Source organism: Vulpes lagopus, chromosome 12 (assembly GCF_018345385.1).
Source record: "Vulpes lagopus strain Blue_001 chromosome 12, ASM1834538v1, whole genome shotgun sequence".
Lineage (NCBI taxonomy): Eukaryota > Metazoa > Chordata > Mammalia > Carnivora > Canidae > Vulpes > Vulpes lagopus.
In genome coordinates this window covers 25,852,043-25,870,624 of record NC_054835.1, presented here as the reverse complement: position 1 = coordinate 25,870,624, position 18,582 = coordinate 25,852,043, and the positions used below count along the sequence as shown (strand labels likewise).

General features: G+C 38.0%; 1 protein-coding gene across 7 annotated transcripts in view; it reads right to left on the bottom strand.

Annotated features, from left to right (window-relative positions):
* The window catches only part of BCAS3 (BCAS3 microtubule associated cell migration factor), a 592,235-nt gene that overhangs the window by 354,331 nt on the left and 219,322 nt on the right, over positions 1-18,582 (bottom strand). For all 7 annotated transcript variants that reach the window (XM_041723949.1, XM_041723952.1, XM_041723951.1 and 4 more), the window contains exon 15: positions 456-720. In XM_041723949.1, the coding sequence (XP_041579883.1) occupies positions 456-720 (265 nt within the window). The remainder of the gene's footprint in view (positions 1-455; positions 721-18,582) is intronic.

Below are 18,582 nucleotides of genomic sequence, written 5' to 3'. Positions count from 1 at the left end.
CAAACACAATCCCTAGAGACATATTTTAAAATAAAATGCAAATACTGCTCTAAAATACATGACTCACAATGATCCCTATCCCATGAGTATTTCTTAATGAACGATATAGTATTGACTCTGATAAGAGAAAGAATTTTCTGGAAAAAATCTATAGGTATGTGATTTAATCTATAAATTTATAAAAATACTCTTGAACTTTATATTCCATGCATATGACACAAAGTATGCCTTATACGTTAAAAAAAATTAGCATGGCAAAGATCACTGTTCTTATATTGATTTCAATTTATTGACTTAATAAATTAAGAATGTTCCAAAATGAGCCTAAGACTTTTTCTTTGCATAAAAAGATCAGGGGAAAAAATATTTTAGTTATTTTATCCCATATCTCAGAAAGTAAGGCTAATAAGAGAAGGATGGTAGGGTTCAGTGAAGAGAGAGAAAATCAGGTTTACCGTGCAGTGGTGACCCGGAAGGACTGCTTGATAGACCAGGAACAGGGCTACAGCGCCCTCCTTGCTTAGATGTCAGTTCTTGCTCAATTTCTTCCAGCCCCGCACTTTTCTGGAAGCGGCTCATACGATTCACAACTCGTGGTGACATGTGTGTTCGAACACAAGGCTGGCCACCGTATGGGTTGATGGGGAAAACATGGGAAGTCCCCCGGAGTGTACTGACCACAACCCAGCGACAGTCGTGGCTGAAGCAGATGTCCTGTACCTGGGAATGGACAGGGAAAAAACACAAAAATGATTGCAACTACTTGGATTGATATGTTAATTAGCTGAATTTAATTTTTTTTTAAGGGGGGAGAAAAACTATTTGGATTTATCTCGTATCACACACATATCACCAGGTATAAATAGGAATACTTGACTTGTTACCAAATTTATCTAATATCAAGTTATAAATTAAAAATTTGATTCTACAGATGAGTTTCATGGTGAATTTTTTTTTTTAGATTTTATTTATTCATTCATGAGAGACACAGAGAGAAAGAGAGGGGCAGAGACATAGGCGGAGGGAAAAGCTCCCCTGTGGGGAGTCTGATGCAGGACTTGATCACAGGACCCCAGGATCATGCCCAGAGCCAAAGGCAGATGCTCAACCACTGAGCCACCCAGGTGCCTCTCATGGTAAATATTGATCAAAACTCCCTATCAGGGATTTGATATGTTTTCGAGTAGAGAATTTTGTCCCTTGCAGCACACAGTGTCAGGTCAAAAATCAGGACCTAGGCAGTTTCATCCTACAGAGCTACAAAAAATATATGAGTCAGGTATATTTCTCTAAATTAATTTGCCTTCTAGCAAGCATAAAGTAGTAAAAATAAAAACAAACATTATACAATATAAGTGAAGGTATTAATTCAATCCTTCATGAGCAAATATTAAGTTTCATGCTAAATATTAGAAATGGGCACTGGGGGGCACTTGATGGGATGGGCAGTATGTGTTATGTTATATGTTGGCAAATCGAACTCCAATAAAAAATATACAAAAAAAAAAAGAGGTAAATAAAAAATAACCTTTGGGAAAAGTTAAGAGGAAGGAGCCAGACATAGCCTCATGGTCTGAGGAACAACTATACACATCTGCTTGTTCTTTCATGTGCATAAGATTTTTATTTAAAAAAAAAAAAATCTTTGGGCTCACAACCTCAGGAGAAAAGACATGTAAGAAACTCATGAGAATGTAAAATATAAAAAGTGAAGTAACTGAGCCGCAGCCCCAGGAGTGCGATTCCAGCAGCACAGGCCCCAGATCCCAGGGCTCTGAGCGGAGACAACCCAGGATCCTGCGCTACCCCCGGGAAAGGCAGAGGTGCGGAGGGCACAAGACAGCGAGGACTCTCTTGCCGCTGGGCACCCCGAACTGTGCAGATCAGCACTCCTGCCACTGGAGCATCCAGGCCAGTACAGACTGGGAGACTGTGGTAGTTACTGCGGGAGCTGACTCCAGAGCTGGAGAGCTGGCTGCCACCAGTGTTGTTGCTCCTCCTGGTGTCACCCTGTGCCTGAGACGGAGTGGGGCTATCAGGGAACAGGGGCCTCACAGGATAAGCAGCTCTCACTGAGCCATGCACACAGGTGAGAGTCAGCACAGCAGGCCCCTCCCCAAGAAGACCAGCTGGAAGGACAGTGGAAGAGCAAGTTCTTAGTTGGGCAGCACTGGAAAGCTTCTGGGGAAGTTAAGGGATTTAGAGTATATAGAACCAGAGGATACCCCTCTTTCTTCTGTTTTTGTATTTTCTTTTTTTTTATCTTCCTTTTTCCAATACAACTCGTTTTTAGCCACTCTGCACTGAGCAAAATGACTAGAAAGAACTCACCATAAAAGAAAGAATCAAAATCAGTACTCTCTGCCACAGAGTTATAGAATTTGGATTACAATTCGATATCAGAGAGCCAATTCAGCACAATTATAAAGCTACTGGTGGCTCTGGAAAAAAGCATAAAGGATTCAAGAGACTTCATGACTGCAGAATTTAGATCTAATCAGGCCGAAATTAAAAATCAATTAAATGGGATGAAATCCAAACTGGAGGTCCTAACGACAAGAGTTAATGAGGTAGAAGGAAGAGTGACATAGAAGACAAGTTGATGGCAAGGAAGGAGGCTGAGGTAAAAAGAGAAAAATGATTAAAAGACCATGAGGAAAGGTTAAAGGAAGTAAATGACAGCCTCAGAAGGAAAAATATACGTTTAATTGGGGTTCCAGAGTGCGCTGAAAGGGACAGAGGACCAGAAAGCATATTTAAATAAATCATAGCTGAGAACTTCCCTAATGTGGAGAGGGAAACAGGCATTCAGATCCAGGAGGTAGAGAGATCCCCACCTAAAATTAATAAAAACTGTTCAACACCTCGACATTTAATAGTAAAACTTGCAAATTCCAAAGATAAAGAGAAAATCCATAAAGCCACAGAGACAAGAGATCCCTAACTTATATGGGAACAAATATTAGATTAACAGCAGACCTCTCCACAGAGACCTGGCAGGCCAGAAAGGGCTGGTAGGATATATTCAGGATCCTAAATGAGAAGAACTTGTAGCCAAAGATACTCTACCCAGAAAGGCTCTCATTCAGAATAGAAGGAGAGATAAAGAGCTTCCAAGATAGGCAGAAACTGAAAGAATATGTGACCACCAAACCAGCTCTGCAAGAAATGTTAAGGGGGACTCTGTAAAAGAAAGAGGATGCCCAAAGAAATAATTCACAAAAACAGGGACTGAATAGGTATTATGATGACACTAAATTCATATCTTTCAATAGTAACTCTGAAGGTGAATGGGCTTAATGATCCCATCAAAAGACTCTGGGTTCCAGACTGGATAAAAAAGCAAGAAAGCAAGACCCATCTATTTGCTGTCTACAAGAGACTCATTTTAGACCTAAGGACACCTCCAGCCTGAAAATGAAAGGTTGGAGAACCATTTACCATTCAAATGGTCCTCAAAAGAAAGCAGGGGTAGCAATCCTCATATCAGATAAATTAAAGTTTATCCCAAAGACTGTAGGAAGAGATAAAAAGGGATACTACATCATACTTACAGAATCTATCCAACAAAAGGACCTAACAATCATGAATATTTATGTCCCTACTATGGGAGCTGCCAAGTATATCAATCAATTAATAACTAAATGAAAGACATAATTAGATAATAATACACTAATACTGGGAGATTTCAACATGGCGCTTTCTGCAAATGACAGATCTTCTAAGCACACCATCTCCAAAGAAACAAGAACTTTAAATGATACACTGGACCAGATGGATTTCACAAATATTTACAGAACTTTACATCCAAATGCAACTGAATACATTCTTCTCAAGTGCACATGGAACTTTCTCCAGAATAGACCACATACTGGGTCACAAATCAGGTCTTAACCGATACCAAAAGATTGGGATTGTCCCCTGTATATTTTCAGACCATAATGCTTTGAAACTTGAACTCAATCACAAGAAGAAATTTGGAAGACATTGAAACACATGGAGTTAAAGAGCAGCATGCTAAAAGATGAAAGGGTCAACCAGGAAATTACAGAAGAATTTAAAAGATTCATGGAAACCAATGAGAATGAAGACACAACTGTTCAAAATCTTTGGGATACAGCAAAAGCAGTCCTGAGTGGAAAAAACATTGCAATACAAGCATCCCTCAAAAACTGGAAAAAACTCAAATACACAAGCTAACTTTGCACCTAAAGGAACTGGAGAAAGAACAGCAAATAAAACCTACACCAAGCAGAAGAAGAGAGTTAATAAAGATTCAAGCAGAACTCAATGAAATAGAGATCAGAAGAACTGTAGAACAGATCAACAAAACCAGGAGTTGGTTCTTTGAAAGAATTAATAAGATAGGTAAAACATTAGCTAGCCTTCTTAAAAACAAAAGAGAAAAGACTAATTAATAAAATCATGAATGAAAAAGGAAAGATTACAAGAAAATACAAACGATTATAAAAACATATTATGCGCAGCTATACATCAATAAATTAGGCAGTCTAGAAGAAATGGACGCATTTCTGGAAAACCACAAACTACCAAAACTGGAACAGGAAGAAACAGAAAACCTCAACAGGCCAATAACCAGAGAGGAAATTGAAGCAGTCATCAAAAACCTCCCAAGACACAAAAGTCCAGGGCCAGATGGCTTCCCAGGGGAATTCGATCAAACATTTAAAGAAGAAACAATACCTATTCTACTAAAGCTGTTCCGAAAGATAGAAAGGGATGGAATACTTCCAAACTTGTTCTATGAGGCCAGCATCACCTTAATTCCAAAACCAGACAAAGACCCCACCAAAAAGGAGAATTATAGACCAATATCCCTGATAAACACAGATGCAAAAATTCTCAACAACATACTAGCCAATAGGATCCAACAGTACATTAAGAAGAAGATTATTCACCATGACCAAGTGGGATTTATCCCCGGGATGCAAAGCTGGCTCAACACTTGTAAAGCAATCAACGTGATAGATCATATCAACAAGAGAAAAAACAAGAACCATATGATCCTCTCAATAGATGCAGAGAAAGCATTTGACAAAATACAGCATCCATTCCTGATCAAAACTCTTCAGAGTGTAGGGATAGAGGGAACATTCCTCAGCATCTTAAAAGCCATCTATGAAAAGCCCACAGCAAATATTATTCTCAATGGGGAAACACTGGGAGCCTTTGCTCTAAGATCAGGAATACAACAGGGATGTCCACTCTCACCCCTGTTATTCAATATAGTACTAGAACTCCTAGCCTCACCAATCAAGCAACAAAAAGAAATAAAAGGCATTCAAATTGGCGAAGAAGTCAAACTCTCCCTCTTCGCAGATGACATGATACGGTACATAGAAAACCCAAAAGAGGGCAGCCAAGGTGGCTCAGCAGTTTAGTGCCGCCATCAACCCATGTCGTGATCCTGGAGATCCAGGATTGAGTCCCATGTTGGGCTCCCTGCATGGAGCCTGCTTCTCCCTCTGCCTATGTCTCTGCCTCTCTCTTTCTCTCTCTTTCTCTCTTTCTCTGTCTATCTCTCATGAATAAATAAATAAAATCTTAAAGAAAAAAGAGAACCCAAAAGACTCCACCCCAAGATTGCTAGAACTCATACAGCAATTCGGCAGTGTGGCAGCATACAAAATCAATGCCCAGAAATCAGTGGCATTTCTATACACTGAGACTGAAGAAAGAGAAATTAAGGAATCAATCCCATTTACAACTGCACCCAAAAGCATAACATACCTAAGAATAAACCTGACCAAAGAGGTAAGGGATCTATACCCTAAAAACTACAGAACACTTCTGAAAGAAATTGAGGAAGACACAAAGAGATGGAAAAATATTCCATGCTCATGTATTGGAAGAATTAATACTGTGAAAATGTCTATGCTACCCAGGGCAATTTACACATTTAATGCAATCCCTATCAAAATACAGGTTTTTCTTCAGATAGTTGGAACAAATCATCTTAAGATTTGTGTGGAATCAGAAAAGACCCCAAACAGCCAGAGGAATATTAAAAAAGAAAACCAGAGCTGGGGGCATCACAATGCTGGATTTCAGGTTGTACTACAAAGCTGTGATCATCAAGACAGTGTGGTACTGGCACAAAAACAGACACACAGCTCAATGGAACAGAATGGAGAACCCAGAAATGGGCCCTCAACTCTATGGTCAACTAATACTCAACAAAGCAGGAAAGACTATCCACTGGAAAAAGGACTATCTCTTCAATAAATGGTGCTGGGAAAATTGGACAGCCACATGCAGAAGAATGAAACTAGACCATTCTCTTACACTACACACAAAGATAAACTCAAAATGGATGAAAGATCTAAATGTGAGAAAAGAATCCATCAAAATCTTAGAGGAGAACACAGGCAACACCCTTTTTGAACTTGGTCATAGCAACTTCTTGCAAGATACATCTATGAAGGCAAGGGAAACAAAAGCAAAAATGAATTATTGGGACTTAAGATAAAAAGCTTCTGCACAGCAAAAGAAACAGTCAACAAAACTAAAAGACAGTCTACAGAATGGAAGAAGATATTTGCAAATGACATATCAGATAAAAGGCTAGTATCCAAGATCTATAAAGAACTTACTAAACTCAACAGCAAAGAAACAAACAATCCAATCATGAAATGGCAAAAGACATGAACAGAAATTTCACAAAGGAAGATATAGACATGGCCAACAAGCACATGAGAAAATGCTCCACATCACTTGCCATCAGGGAAATACAAATCAAAACCACAATGAGATACCACCTCACACCAGCGAGAATGGTAAAAATTAACAAGACAGGAAATAACAAATGTTGGAAAGGATGTGGAGAAAGGGGAACCCTTTTGCACTGTTGGTGGGAATGTGAACTGGTACAGCCACTCTGGAAAACTGTGTGGAGGTTCCTCAAAGAGTTAAAAATAGACCTGCCCTACGACCCAGCAAATGCACTGCTGGGGATTTACCCGAAAGATACAGATGCAGTGAAATGCCGGGACACCTGCAGCCCAATGTTTATAGCAGCAATGTCCACAATAGCCAAACTGTGGAAGGAGCCTTGGTGTTCATCGAAAGATGAAAGATGTGGTCTATATATACAATGGAATATTACTCAGCCATTAGAAACGACAAATACCCACCATTTGCTTCGACGTGGATAGAACTGGAGGGTATTATGCTGACCGAAGTAAGTCAATTGGAGAAGGACAAACATCATATGGTCTCATTCATTTGGGGAATATAAAAAATAGTCAAAGGGAATAAAGAGGAAAGGAAAGAAAATGAGTGGGAAATATCAGAGAGGGTGACAGAAAATGAGAGACTCCTAACTCTGGGAAACAAACAAGGGGTTTGAAGGGGAGGTGGGTGGGGGGTTGGGGTGACTGGGTGACAGGCACTGAGGGGGGCACTTGACGGGATGAGCACTGGGTGATATGCGATATGTTGGCAAATTGAACTCCAATAAAAAAAATTATATATAAAAAAAGACTGCTTCCTAGTCTGTCAGTGAAAAGAAGTTTCCTTCTTTCATTTTAAAAATACTTCTGATATAAAGTGGTGCTAACAATCAGTACCAAGGCAGGAAGACAGAATTCCACTTCAATGCTTACTTAGAAAACTGTTCTAAAAGAAGCGCTTCTGCTCTATGACCTTAAGGACACATCAGGATACTTAAATGAACAGAGAAGATACTAGCTGTCAAGAGACAGAGAGGGTTTAATCCTTTAAATAACATAGAGGATAACAAGTCATCTTCTCACAAAATGCAAAATGATATAACTGTTGGTGTTATCAAACAAGTTGGGTGGTTGTTCCTACATTATTAAAGACAAGAAAGACTATATATGATGGCAAAATAGTAATAAAATAATGACATCATCTGCATGATTTTTGTACCTCAATTTTGTAATGATATATTTTTTTAAAGACTTTATTCATTTATTCATGAGAGACACAGAGAGAGAGAGGCAGAGACACAGGCAGAGGGAGAAGCAGGCTCCATGCAGGGAGCCCGACGTGGGACTCGATCCCGGGTCTCCAGGATCACGCCCTGGGTGTCAAACCGCTGAGCCACCCAGGGATCCCCCTGTAATGATATTTCTAGTAAAGATTTTCTCATCACAAAAACAGGAAAGCTAGATGGGAGGTGTATCTCTGTTTTATTGCTACAGTACCAAATATGATGGCAAATAATATTTACCAAGTACAGATCAGGCAATTGTTAGAAACAGAAGTTTAAACAAGTACAGTAACAAAAAAAAAAAAAAAAAAAAGACTATCAAAACACCTACCCTCAAATTTAGGAAGCAAGCATACTTTGATAATTGTGATTTTTTTAAGAACTATTTACTATCCTGTAGTCAGGAATTGACCCAATCCAAGCAGATCTGGGCAGCAAAAGATACACTCTATGACTCCAACTTAGCATTTCAAACTGGTATGAAGCTGGAGCAAAGAATGAAGGTGAACATGGGACAAGTACAGGTTTCTTCCTGAAAAGAGTCAGCAAACTTTTTTAGTAAGGGGCCAAAATTTTAGGCCTTGTAGGCAAGAAAACAAAACCAAGGATACTATGTAGGTACTTAAAATAACAAGAAAGAAAACAAATTTTCACAAAATTTTTTTACCAAATAGAATTTTTTGTAATGTATGTCTACTAAAGAAGAATGGAGTCTGTTTTTTACAGTAGATAATATTTTGTTTATTTGGGGCTCAAAGCTAGTATTATTATCATCAAATAGATCCCAAGGCTTATGTTTATAAAAACCATTCTTAGCTTATGAGATGTACAAAAACATAGGGCCACATATGGCCAATGGACCAGAGTTTGCTGACCCGTCTTATACCACCATCATGGTAGTAAATGTAAACTTGTCAAATCATCATAAACTTCAAAGCAGAAAGGACCTCAGAAATCTAAAGTCAAGGTCAGAAACACAGTAAGACCCTCAGGTCAATATTATTCCTATGGTTTATAAGATACTTCACAGTAAAGAGAGGGGAATCTACACAAAAAGCCTTCCCCATATGAAGAATCTGTGCAAGATATTAGTTAGAAACAAGGGACCAATGAGACTATAGTTCTTTTCTAAATTCCACAGCAAGCAGGCATTCTGCTTTGTTTTCAAGGTGAATATAGCAGTACTCAATTCAACATTAACATGTAACTATTGGAGAAAGTAATCTTAGTTGAAAGAAAATCACCTATACATACACACATAAACCCCACAATCTCAAGACAACTATTTTAAAGTATCTTGCACATCTTAATGCATAGACAAGAATGTATAGATATGTATATGTATATGTGTGTGTGCATATAAACATACATATCACATAAACACAAATATAGATACATGAAGACATGTGCATGCACATACACGTACACAATTTTTTACTGGATAACAGCAACCAACTTGAAATATAAAATCATTAAACTTCAATATTATAAAAGATAGTGAAAACACATGGAAATAGCACTATATATATATATAAAGCCTTTATATATGATCACAGGCTTTCCTTACTGGGAGCATATAAGGGTAAATGTATCTATCACTTACTAGCTACACAGCCATGGAAAAGTTAGTTAACAACTCTCTGCCTTATGGTTCTTCATTTGCAAAATGGGAACAATAATGCAAGTCTCATAGGGTTTTAGATTTAATGAATTAACATGTAAAGCACTTAGAAGAGTGCTTACCACTTAATAAGCAGTAAACAAAGATGTTCGCTGTAATTATCATAATTACCATAAAAATACATCCCTACTCTTCAAACATCTCAGTTTTCACTGCTAACAACATAGACTAAACCACTATCATCACTTGAACAGGTTACTATTAAGACTCCTAACTGGACTCTTACTTGAGACCATCTACAAGCAACAGAAGACAAAGTAGATGAATTGTACTTATCAAAATTAAAGACTTTCCTGCATCAAAGAATATTATCAGGGATGCCTGAGTAGCTCAGCAGGCCTGCCTTCTGCCCAGGGCATGATCCTGGAGTCCCACATGGGGCTCCCTGCATGGAGCCTGCTTATCTCTCTCTGCCTATGTCTTTGCCTCTCTCTTTGTGTCTCTCATGAGTAAACAAATAAAATAAAATCTTTTAAAAAAAATTTTTTGAACTACAGAATATGAGAAAATATTTCCAAATAATACATCTGATAAGGGTCCAGCATGTAAAATACATAAATAAGTCTTTTGACTCAATAACATAAAGAGAAATAATTCAATCAAAAATAAGCAAAAAATTGGATATTTTTCAAAAAAAGATACAGAAATGGCCAAAAAGCAGGGGCACCTGGGTGGCTCAGCGGTTGAGAATCTGCTTTCAGCTCAGGTCATGATCCTGAGGTCCTGGGATCAAGTTCCCATCGGGCTCCCTGCAGGGAGCCTGCTTCTCCCTCTATGTCTCTGCCTCTCTCTGTGTCTCATGAATAAATAAATGAAATCTTAAAAAAAGAAAGAGCACCTGAAGATGTTTGTGCTAAACATTATTAGTCATTAGAGAAATATAAATAAAAAATACAATGAGATACTACTTCATACTGAAAAGAATGAACATTAAAAAAAGAAAAAGATAAAATAAGTGTTGATGAGTATGTGGAAAAACTTGAACTCTCATACATTGCTGGGAAAAAAGAAAATGGTGCAGCCACGTGAAAGTCCTCTAAAAGTTAAACACAGACTTTCATCCTTAGATACCCAAGAAAACTGGAAATGTATGTTCAAAACAGAAACCTGCATACTAATGTTCACAGCAGTGGAGTTCAAAAGTGAAAACAACTTCTATGTTTATCAACTAATAAATGCAAAAAATGTGGTCTATAGATACAGGGAATATTATTCAGCTACAGAAAGTAATAAAGTTCTGATATGTGCTACAACATAAATGAACTTTGAAAACAATATGTAAAATGAAAGCAGACAGAAAAGGCTACCTATTATATGATTCCACTTATATGAAATGGACAGAATAAGCCAATCCAGAGAAAGAAACAGAAAAGAGGTTAACAACTGCCATGGACCAGGGAGAAGGGAAGGGAGAGTGGCTGCTCATGGGTACCAGGTTTCTTTCTAGGGTGATGAAAATGTTCTGGCATTAAATAGTAGTGATTGATATACAAGTCTGTATACCAAAAACCACTAAACTGTACACTTTAAAAGGGTGAACTTTATGCATGTGAATTATGTCTCAATAAAGCTGTTATTTTAAAAAAAAAAGGAAAAACTAAGTAGTTAGTTCACTTACAGGGAAGTTCTATAGCCTCTTTTTATAGTTTGTGGTTTCACTGAAGGGTCAGTTAGTTCTTTGATATGTCTCTATTGTTCTATGCTCAGAAGAAGTTAGCAGCTGCTAAGAAGCCTAAGCTAGCATTTTATCTGTGCCCATGCTGACTCACTTCACATCTGGGGTTGGGGTAAATGAGTGATTACAATATAAAATGGGTAAACATATAACCAACGTTCTTATTAAGTTTCCCTCCATTTAACAAAGAAGTGTGGCATAAAATGATAGAAAAAAATCAAGCAGAGTACCTAGTCTGGGAATCCTCATTAGACACTCACTGTTATCAAGTTAGAGCTTTTAAGAATACAAATGTCAGGATTCTTAACTAATGAGATATGAATTTTTAAAATACAGAATGTTTAATTAAATAGTTTACAAATTTATATTAGGTTATATAATTTATTGTTCATTAAATAGTTCCTGTATTATTTGAAATATTGATAACATCTCACACTTGTTTTTTATTGTAATGATGTAAAATCTGGGTATCAGAAACCATTAGGCCTCTAGAAAGCTAATATATTTGTTCCTTAAAATATATTGTAGCTATATTCCAGTAATTCTAATTTATACAAATACTTTGTTGACAAACTGAATTATCCTTTTTAAAAGTATTTTGTAGATTTAATATTCCAAAACAATATTTGGAACAACCAAATCTAATATAGCAGACATACGCTCACACAGAACAATTATATCCATTTTATCAAAAGCTAAAAAACCCCACCCCAAACATATATTTAATTCACAAAACAGGTTAACTAAATTACATATGACACAAGAGTATTTGAGCACCAGACTTAAGTAGTACCCCATTTAAGCATCTAGGATAGAAATCAGCATTTTAAAGGGCTCCAGTTTATACCTCAAATTTTTCATCAAAACCCAATTAACTAATAACAACGATCAAAGTATAGAGTTATTATTATTTTGTTGAGAGGGAAAGAGAGAGAGAGGGTGGGGAAAGGGCAGAGGGAGAGGTAAAATCCCAAGCAGGCTCCACACCCAGAGCAGAGCCTGATGCAGGGCTCGATCTCACAACCCTGAGATCATGACCTGAGCCAAAATTAAGAGTCAGATGCTTAACTAACTGAGCCACCCAGGCACCTGAAAGAATAGGGTTATTTTAACATCCTAAAAACTAAAGCAAAGTTCCTCAAACTTAAGTGTGAAAAGAAGCACCAAAGGTACTTGTAAGAAGTGCAAATAAGTTGGTCCCACCTTCAGGATTATGATTGGTAGGTACTGGGAGGAGAGAGAAACATCACCAAGAAATTTGCAGTTTCAGAACACTCAGATAATGACTCTGATACTGACCTCAAGTCTGTAATACAGACCCAGAAAATAAAGTGACCAAAAATGACAGTCCCCCTAATTCCATATCAAATGTTTGAAAGCATAAAAAGACATCTTTAAAAAAATAATGTAATAGCAATGATTGCCTTGGGCAAGACAGATGGAGAAGACTGAAAAAAACCTGTAAGGAAATTTTCTGGGATGATGAAAATGTCCTGTGGCCTGACCCAAAGGAAGACAGTATTTGGATAAAAAGTCTACAATCCAAGAGTATTATAGTTTCAGAAGCCTGTGAGAATGGCAACCAAAGCCATAAAGACAAGTCCCAAGGAGCAAAAACTAACTAGCCAAGGTCTAAGCCCTCAGATGATGTTGTATTTAATGAAAACTCATAGGAAAATATATAAAAGAAGTTATTTAAGAATATAGAAGATCGGGATCCCTGGGTGGCGCAGCGGTTTGGCGCCTGCCTTTGGCCCAGGGCGCGATCCTGGAGACCCGGGATCGAATCCCACATCGGGCTCCCGGTGCATGGAGCCTGCTTCTTCCTCTGCCTGTGTCTCTGCCTCTCTCTCTCTCTCTCTCTGTGACTATCATAAGTAAATTAAAAAAAAAAAAAAAAAGAATATACAAGCTCAAGAGGCATTCATTTAAAATGCTGTAATCTATCACAACAAGGTTAATGGCAATAAAAGTTTGCTTGGGAATGAGTTGCTTAGAATAGAAATGTGTTAAGATGGATAATCCACACATACCCTCTGTCCTATCTGCCCATCCCTCCCCCTCTCAATTCTTCAAAATCATTCACTTATTCAGTAAGGATTTATGGAAAGATTCTTACATGTTGTGCACTCTTGTACATGCCAAAAATTTTTAAATGACCTAATGCCAATAAGCAGCATGAAATTATCATCTGAACCAATAACTACACCCTTGGGCATCTACGCCAAAGAAATGAAAACTATGTTCACATAACATACTCATAATAGCCCACGACTGTAAATGGTCTGAGTAATGTGTAAACAGAATGTGTGAGTTAGGTCTACTTATGAAAGGGCAGTGTGAGGAACCTGTTCAGTATCCTACACAAACCTACACATGTGATTAAATTGCATGGACCTAAACACACACATATACACTTATTTCCACACAAATGCACATATGAATACAAGTAAATCAGTGAAATGTGAAAAAGATCAGGGACTGTAACAATGTTAATATCCTGGTTGTGATACACTCTATTTTTGTAAAATGTTACCCATTGAGATAAACTGGGTCAAGCACACGTGGGATCTCTTAGTACTATTTCTTACAAATCCATATGAATCTACAATTATTTCAATAAAAATCTGAACTAAAAAAAGGGAGTATGATGAGTTACAAATACCACAGAGCCAAGCAATGCTAAACTGGCTCTTGCTGTAATCTGAACTCTAGTGGTAACAAGGATGAGGGCTACCCAAAATGCCAAGGTGAATCTTGGTCATGTTGAGAGAGTGGGCAGAAAAAAAGGGGTGCTTATGGCTGGACACTCACTGGATGCTGGCATGTATGGGGAAAGAAGTGGCATCAACACTGGGAAATAATCACTTGCCCAAGTGAGAAAAAGGCCACCAGTCCTGGCTGTCCCCATAGTATCTGCAGGCTAGCGTCCTCTGCCAACAAGATAGAGGATATAATGTGATGGCCTGGCAGTTGTCAATGGAGCAACTGACATGTGCACATTAAGTACATTAGTCCGTGTTCTCCTGTAGGGAAAAGTAGTCCATATCCTTGTAAGGCGGCGGGGGGAGACACCTTGGAATGAAGCAAAGTGTGCAGTAGGGAGGAAAAGTTTAAGTCACTTGGTAGGAGTACTACTGTTGTGCTTCCATTGATGAATGTGTACCTGTTATTAATGGCTTAATTGATTTTACTGACATGCTTGTAAGTGTCAGAGGTATATCCTCTGCCACGTAACCAAAATGATCATGGGAAGAGCGCAGAGCAGGCCACCTACTAGGCTTCCAGTTCTTTCCCACGTTACACAATATAAATAACAGAATCCTGGTAGGAAAGTTAGGTAATGACTTAATGGCCGCTTAAGTCCTCAGAGGTGTTATACCAGTACAACATCGCCATCTGCCTGATCCCACAACCAAATACACTCCCTTTTTCAGATGGTAGCTACTAACTGGCTATTAAGTTCTTAGTACATGAACTGATCCATGAGGCCTTGTGATTTTCCAGACCAACACTGGGTTGGGTCAACTCAAATCTGATGATGAACACAGTGTTAAGGGCCCAACAGAGCTTGCTAATAATCAAATGGAAATGGTATGTTCCAGAGTATGTTCCAGCCTGGCCCTAGAAACATCTTGTTTTTACAGCTACTTTATTAGCTACTCTACTGCCTAAAGCAATTCCACTGGTTCAATAGCCCTTGATTCACAGAACTTCCTTTAAGCACCTTTACCTGATTCCCTGATGGCTTGGCTAAGATGAAAGCTGCTGGTGTCCAGCTGTACAACCACAGGAAAAACTTTGCTGGGACAAATGAAGTAAAGACCAAGCAGCACAGTAAGATAATGGAAAGCTGTCACTTCTTTTCATGGGGCGGGGGGGTGAGGGTCACTATAGTTATGGGACAGTCAATCCACTTGTTTTTGTATTATCTAAGATGTTTTTGTACTACGATGGCAAAGGTGAATAGAGAGAATATATACAATGCAGAGTTTAAATATTTACTCCTAGCCCTTTACAGAGAAGTTTGCTGACCCTGCTTTAAACAATACTGTTGGCACTTGGGCAGCTGCCAATGGCCTGGCCAAACCTACTGTGGTTTGCCATGAAGAAGACTACATACTGGCAGATTGCAGATGTCCCCCTTTTTAGGGCTAAGAGCTGTACAAACAAATCATGACTAGTAACTAACAACCTGGGTCACTCCTACCCAAGGTAAGATTCCATCCTCTGATGGGAAGGACTAGAATCAAGCTGTTCATAAAGCCTGTACTGCCCTGTTCTGCACAGTGATTCTCAACTAATCCATCAATAATAAATGTCTGTCTGGGGTTTACATCCCATCCATTCATTATCTGCTGTTTTATAACCACTCAAAGTATATGTGATTGTCATAGTTGAAAAGCATAAATATACTGCAGGTGTATTATAGTGTAGTATATTATAATATATACACAAATATACTATTATAAATAATATGCTATATATATGTAATATACAGTATATACATAACCATACTGTAGTTTGTTTACCTATTAAAACAATATGGTTGATATGAGTTCTCAGATATTTGACCTTTTTCACCCTATTTGTCCTATTAAATATTAAGAAAGTGTTGTCAAACTCAGTTTTAGATGCATACATATTTAAATCTTCCTGATAATTTGGCTCTTGAACATATTATCTCTAGAAATAGGCCTTGTCCTAACCTCTTTTACTTGATATAAATATGGCCAAATTTTCAACATTAGTGTTTATTATTTGCATGACATATCTTTTAACATGTTTTACTATCATTATATTAATGTCTCTAAATGCAAAATAAATCTCTAATAGACAATTCCTTTAGATTAGAATACATTAATATTTAATATATTATATTATGGTGGGATTTTGATGTTACCATTTAATAACTGGTTTTTGTTTATCCTATTTCTTGAACCTCTGTTCCTCCTTTTCTGCCTACTTCTGAACTAAGCATTTTATGTTAAGGGATGCCTGGATGGCTCAGTGGCTGAACGTCTGCCTTTGGCTCAGGAGGTCCTGGGATCAAGTCCCAATTTGGGCTCCCTACGTGGAGCTTGCTTCTCCCTCTGCCTATGTCTCTGCCCTCTCTCTGTGTGTCTCTCGTGAATGAATAAATAAAATCTTTAAAAAAATAGAATTCCATGTTAACTGAATTGTTGTCTTTTTAGGTACAGCATGTTCAACTCTCAAACAGTAGAGTATCTACCCCCACTTCAGCACTACAGGTCCATTATGCTATACTTATATGTATTACATGTAGACACAATATAATTGCCAGAAAATAACTAACATTTCTTATGCATAAATGTTACAATTTTAACATTCCTATATATTTTTAAATAAATTTAAAATGGAGGGGGTAATTGGATGATGGTCATTAAGGAGGGCATGTGATAAGCACTGTGTGTTATATACAACTGATGAATTACTGAACTCTGTATCTGAAACTAATCATGTACTATATGTTGGCTAATTGTAAATTTTTTAAAAAAGAAAATTGATAGAAAAAATCATCCTTTCTAATTAGAAACTGACCATTTCTCAGATATTTCATTAATTCTACAATATCTAAGTTTGCTCTGGCATCATTTCCCTTTAGCAGAATTTTTATTGTGAATGCACTGATCTTGTTTCTCGCTCCTTCATCCTTGAATGATACTATTGCTGGATGGAGAATCTTTGATAATCTGTATTTTTTTTCTTTCAGTCCTTGAAACTACTTCCATGGTTTCTGATGAGAAGCCATTTCCCTGTATACAATGTGTTCTTTTCCTCTGGCTACATTCAAGATTTGCTCTTTCCTTTGGTTTTCAGAAAGTTATCTGTGATGTTCTAAAACTGGGGTTTTGTCATATTCAGTCCTATTTGGTCTTTGCTAGTCTCTTTTGAAGATTTAAATTACATCTTTCAACAAATTTGGGAGGCTTTCCATATTTCTTTCTATAATTTTTTCTGCCTCATTTTCTTTATTTCCTCCCTTTCCACACAGATCAAGAGGAATTTTGCCCCAGGATAGATCATTTGCAGTTTCAGTCATACCTGACTTGGATGATTTAGATGATGAGACTGGAGCTTCTGGGTTGATGATATTTTCAAGATATTTTAGACTTAGAGCAGATGCTGCCAAGCACCAAGACTTTTAGGGATGTTGGTATGGGGTAAATGTATTTTGCACATGGGATGATCCTGAATTTGAGGAATTTGAGGGATCAGAGGGCTGACTGTACTGAGGTAAACAGTGGCTCAAAAAAAAAAAACACAGATATATTCTGATCCTAATCCCTCGAACCTGCATATAATACATTATAGATCCAAAGAACAAAAAAAAAAAAAAAAAAAAACACAAAGAGCAACCATACCAAAACGTGATTGATTTATAGATCTTGAGAGTTCATCTTGAATTATCAGTGTAAGTACTAAATGTATTCACATTATTTCCTATACGATACACAGGAAAAGAAGAGGAGGAAATGTGACCACAGAGGCAAAGGACAGAGTGATATATATGGCTGTAAGGCAAGGAATGTTGACAGTCACTGGAAGCTGGAGAAGGGAAAGAACAGATTCTGCTTAGAGGTTCTAAGTTTGGCCTTGCCAACACTTTGATTTTGAACGTCTGGCCCCCAGGACTATGGGAAAATAAATTTCTCTTATTTTAAGCCCCCCTGCTTTCATGGTAATTTGTCATGAAATAGGAAAGAAATATACAGTAAATGTGGATATCCAGAAGAACGTGAATTCCATATTGTGGACTGCTCAGGACTGGGATTGCTGAGTGGTAGTGGTATAAAGTATATGTTAAGATTTTTTTTTTTTTTAAATTCATGAGAGAGGGCAGCCCAGTGGCTCAGCGGTTTAGCGCCGCCTTCAGCCCAGGGGGTGATCCTGGAGACCCGGGATCCAGTCCTACATCAGGCTCCCTGCATAGAGCCTGCTTTGTCCTCTGCCTGTGTCTCCTCTGCCTCTCTCTGTCTCTCATGAATGAATAAATAAAATCTTTAAAAAAAAAAAGAGAGAGAGAGAGAAGTAAATCTTAAGAAAAAAAAGTAAATAAATTCATGAGAGACAGAGAGGGAGGGAGAGAGAGAGAGAGAGGCAAAAACACAGGCAGAGGGTAAAGCAGGCTCCATGCAGGGAGCCCGACACGGGACTGGATCCCGGGTCTCCAGGATCACACCCCGGGTTGAAGGCGGCGCTAAACCACTGAACTACCGGGCTGCCCAT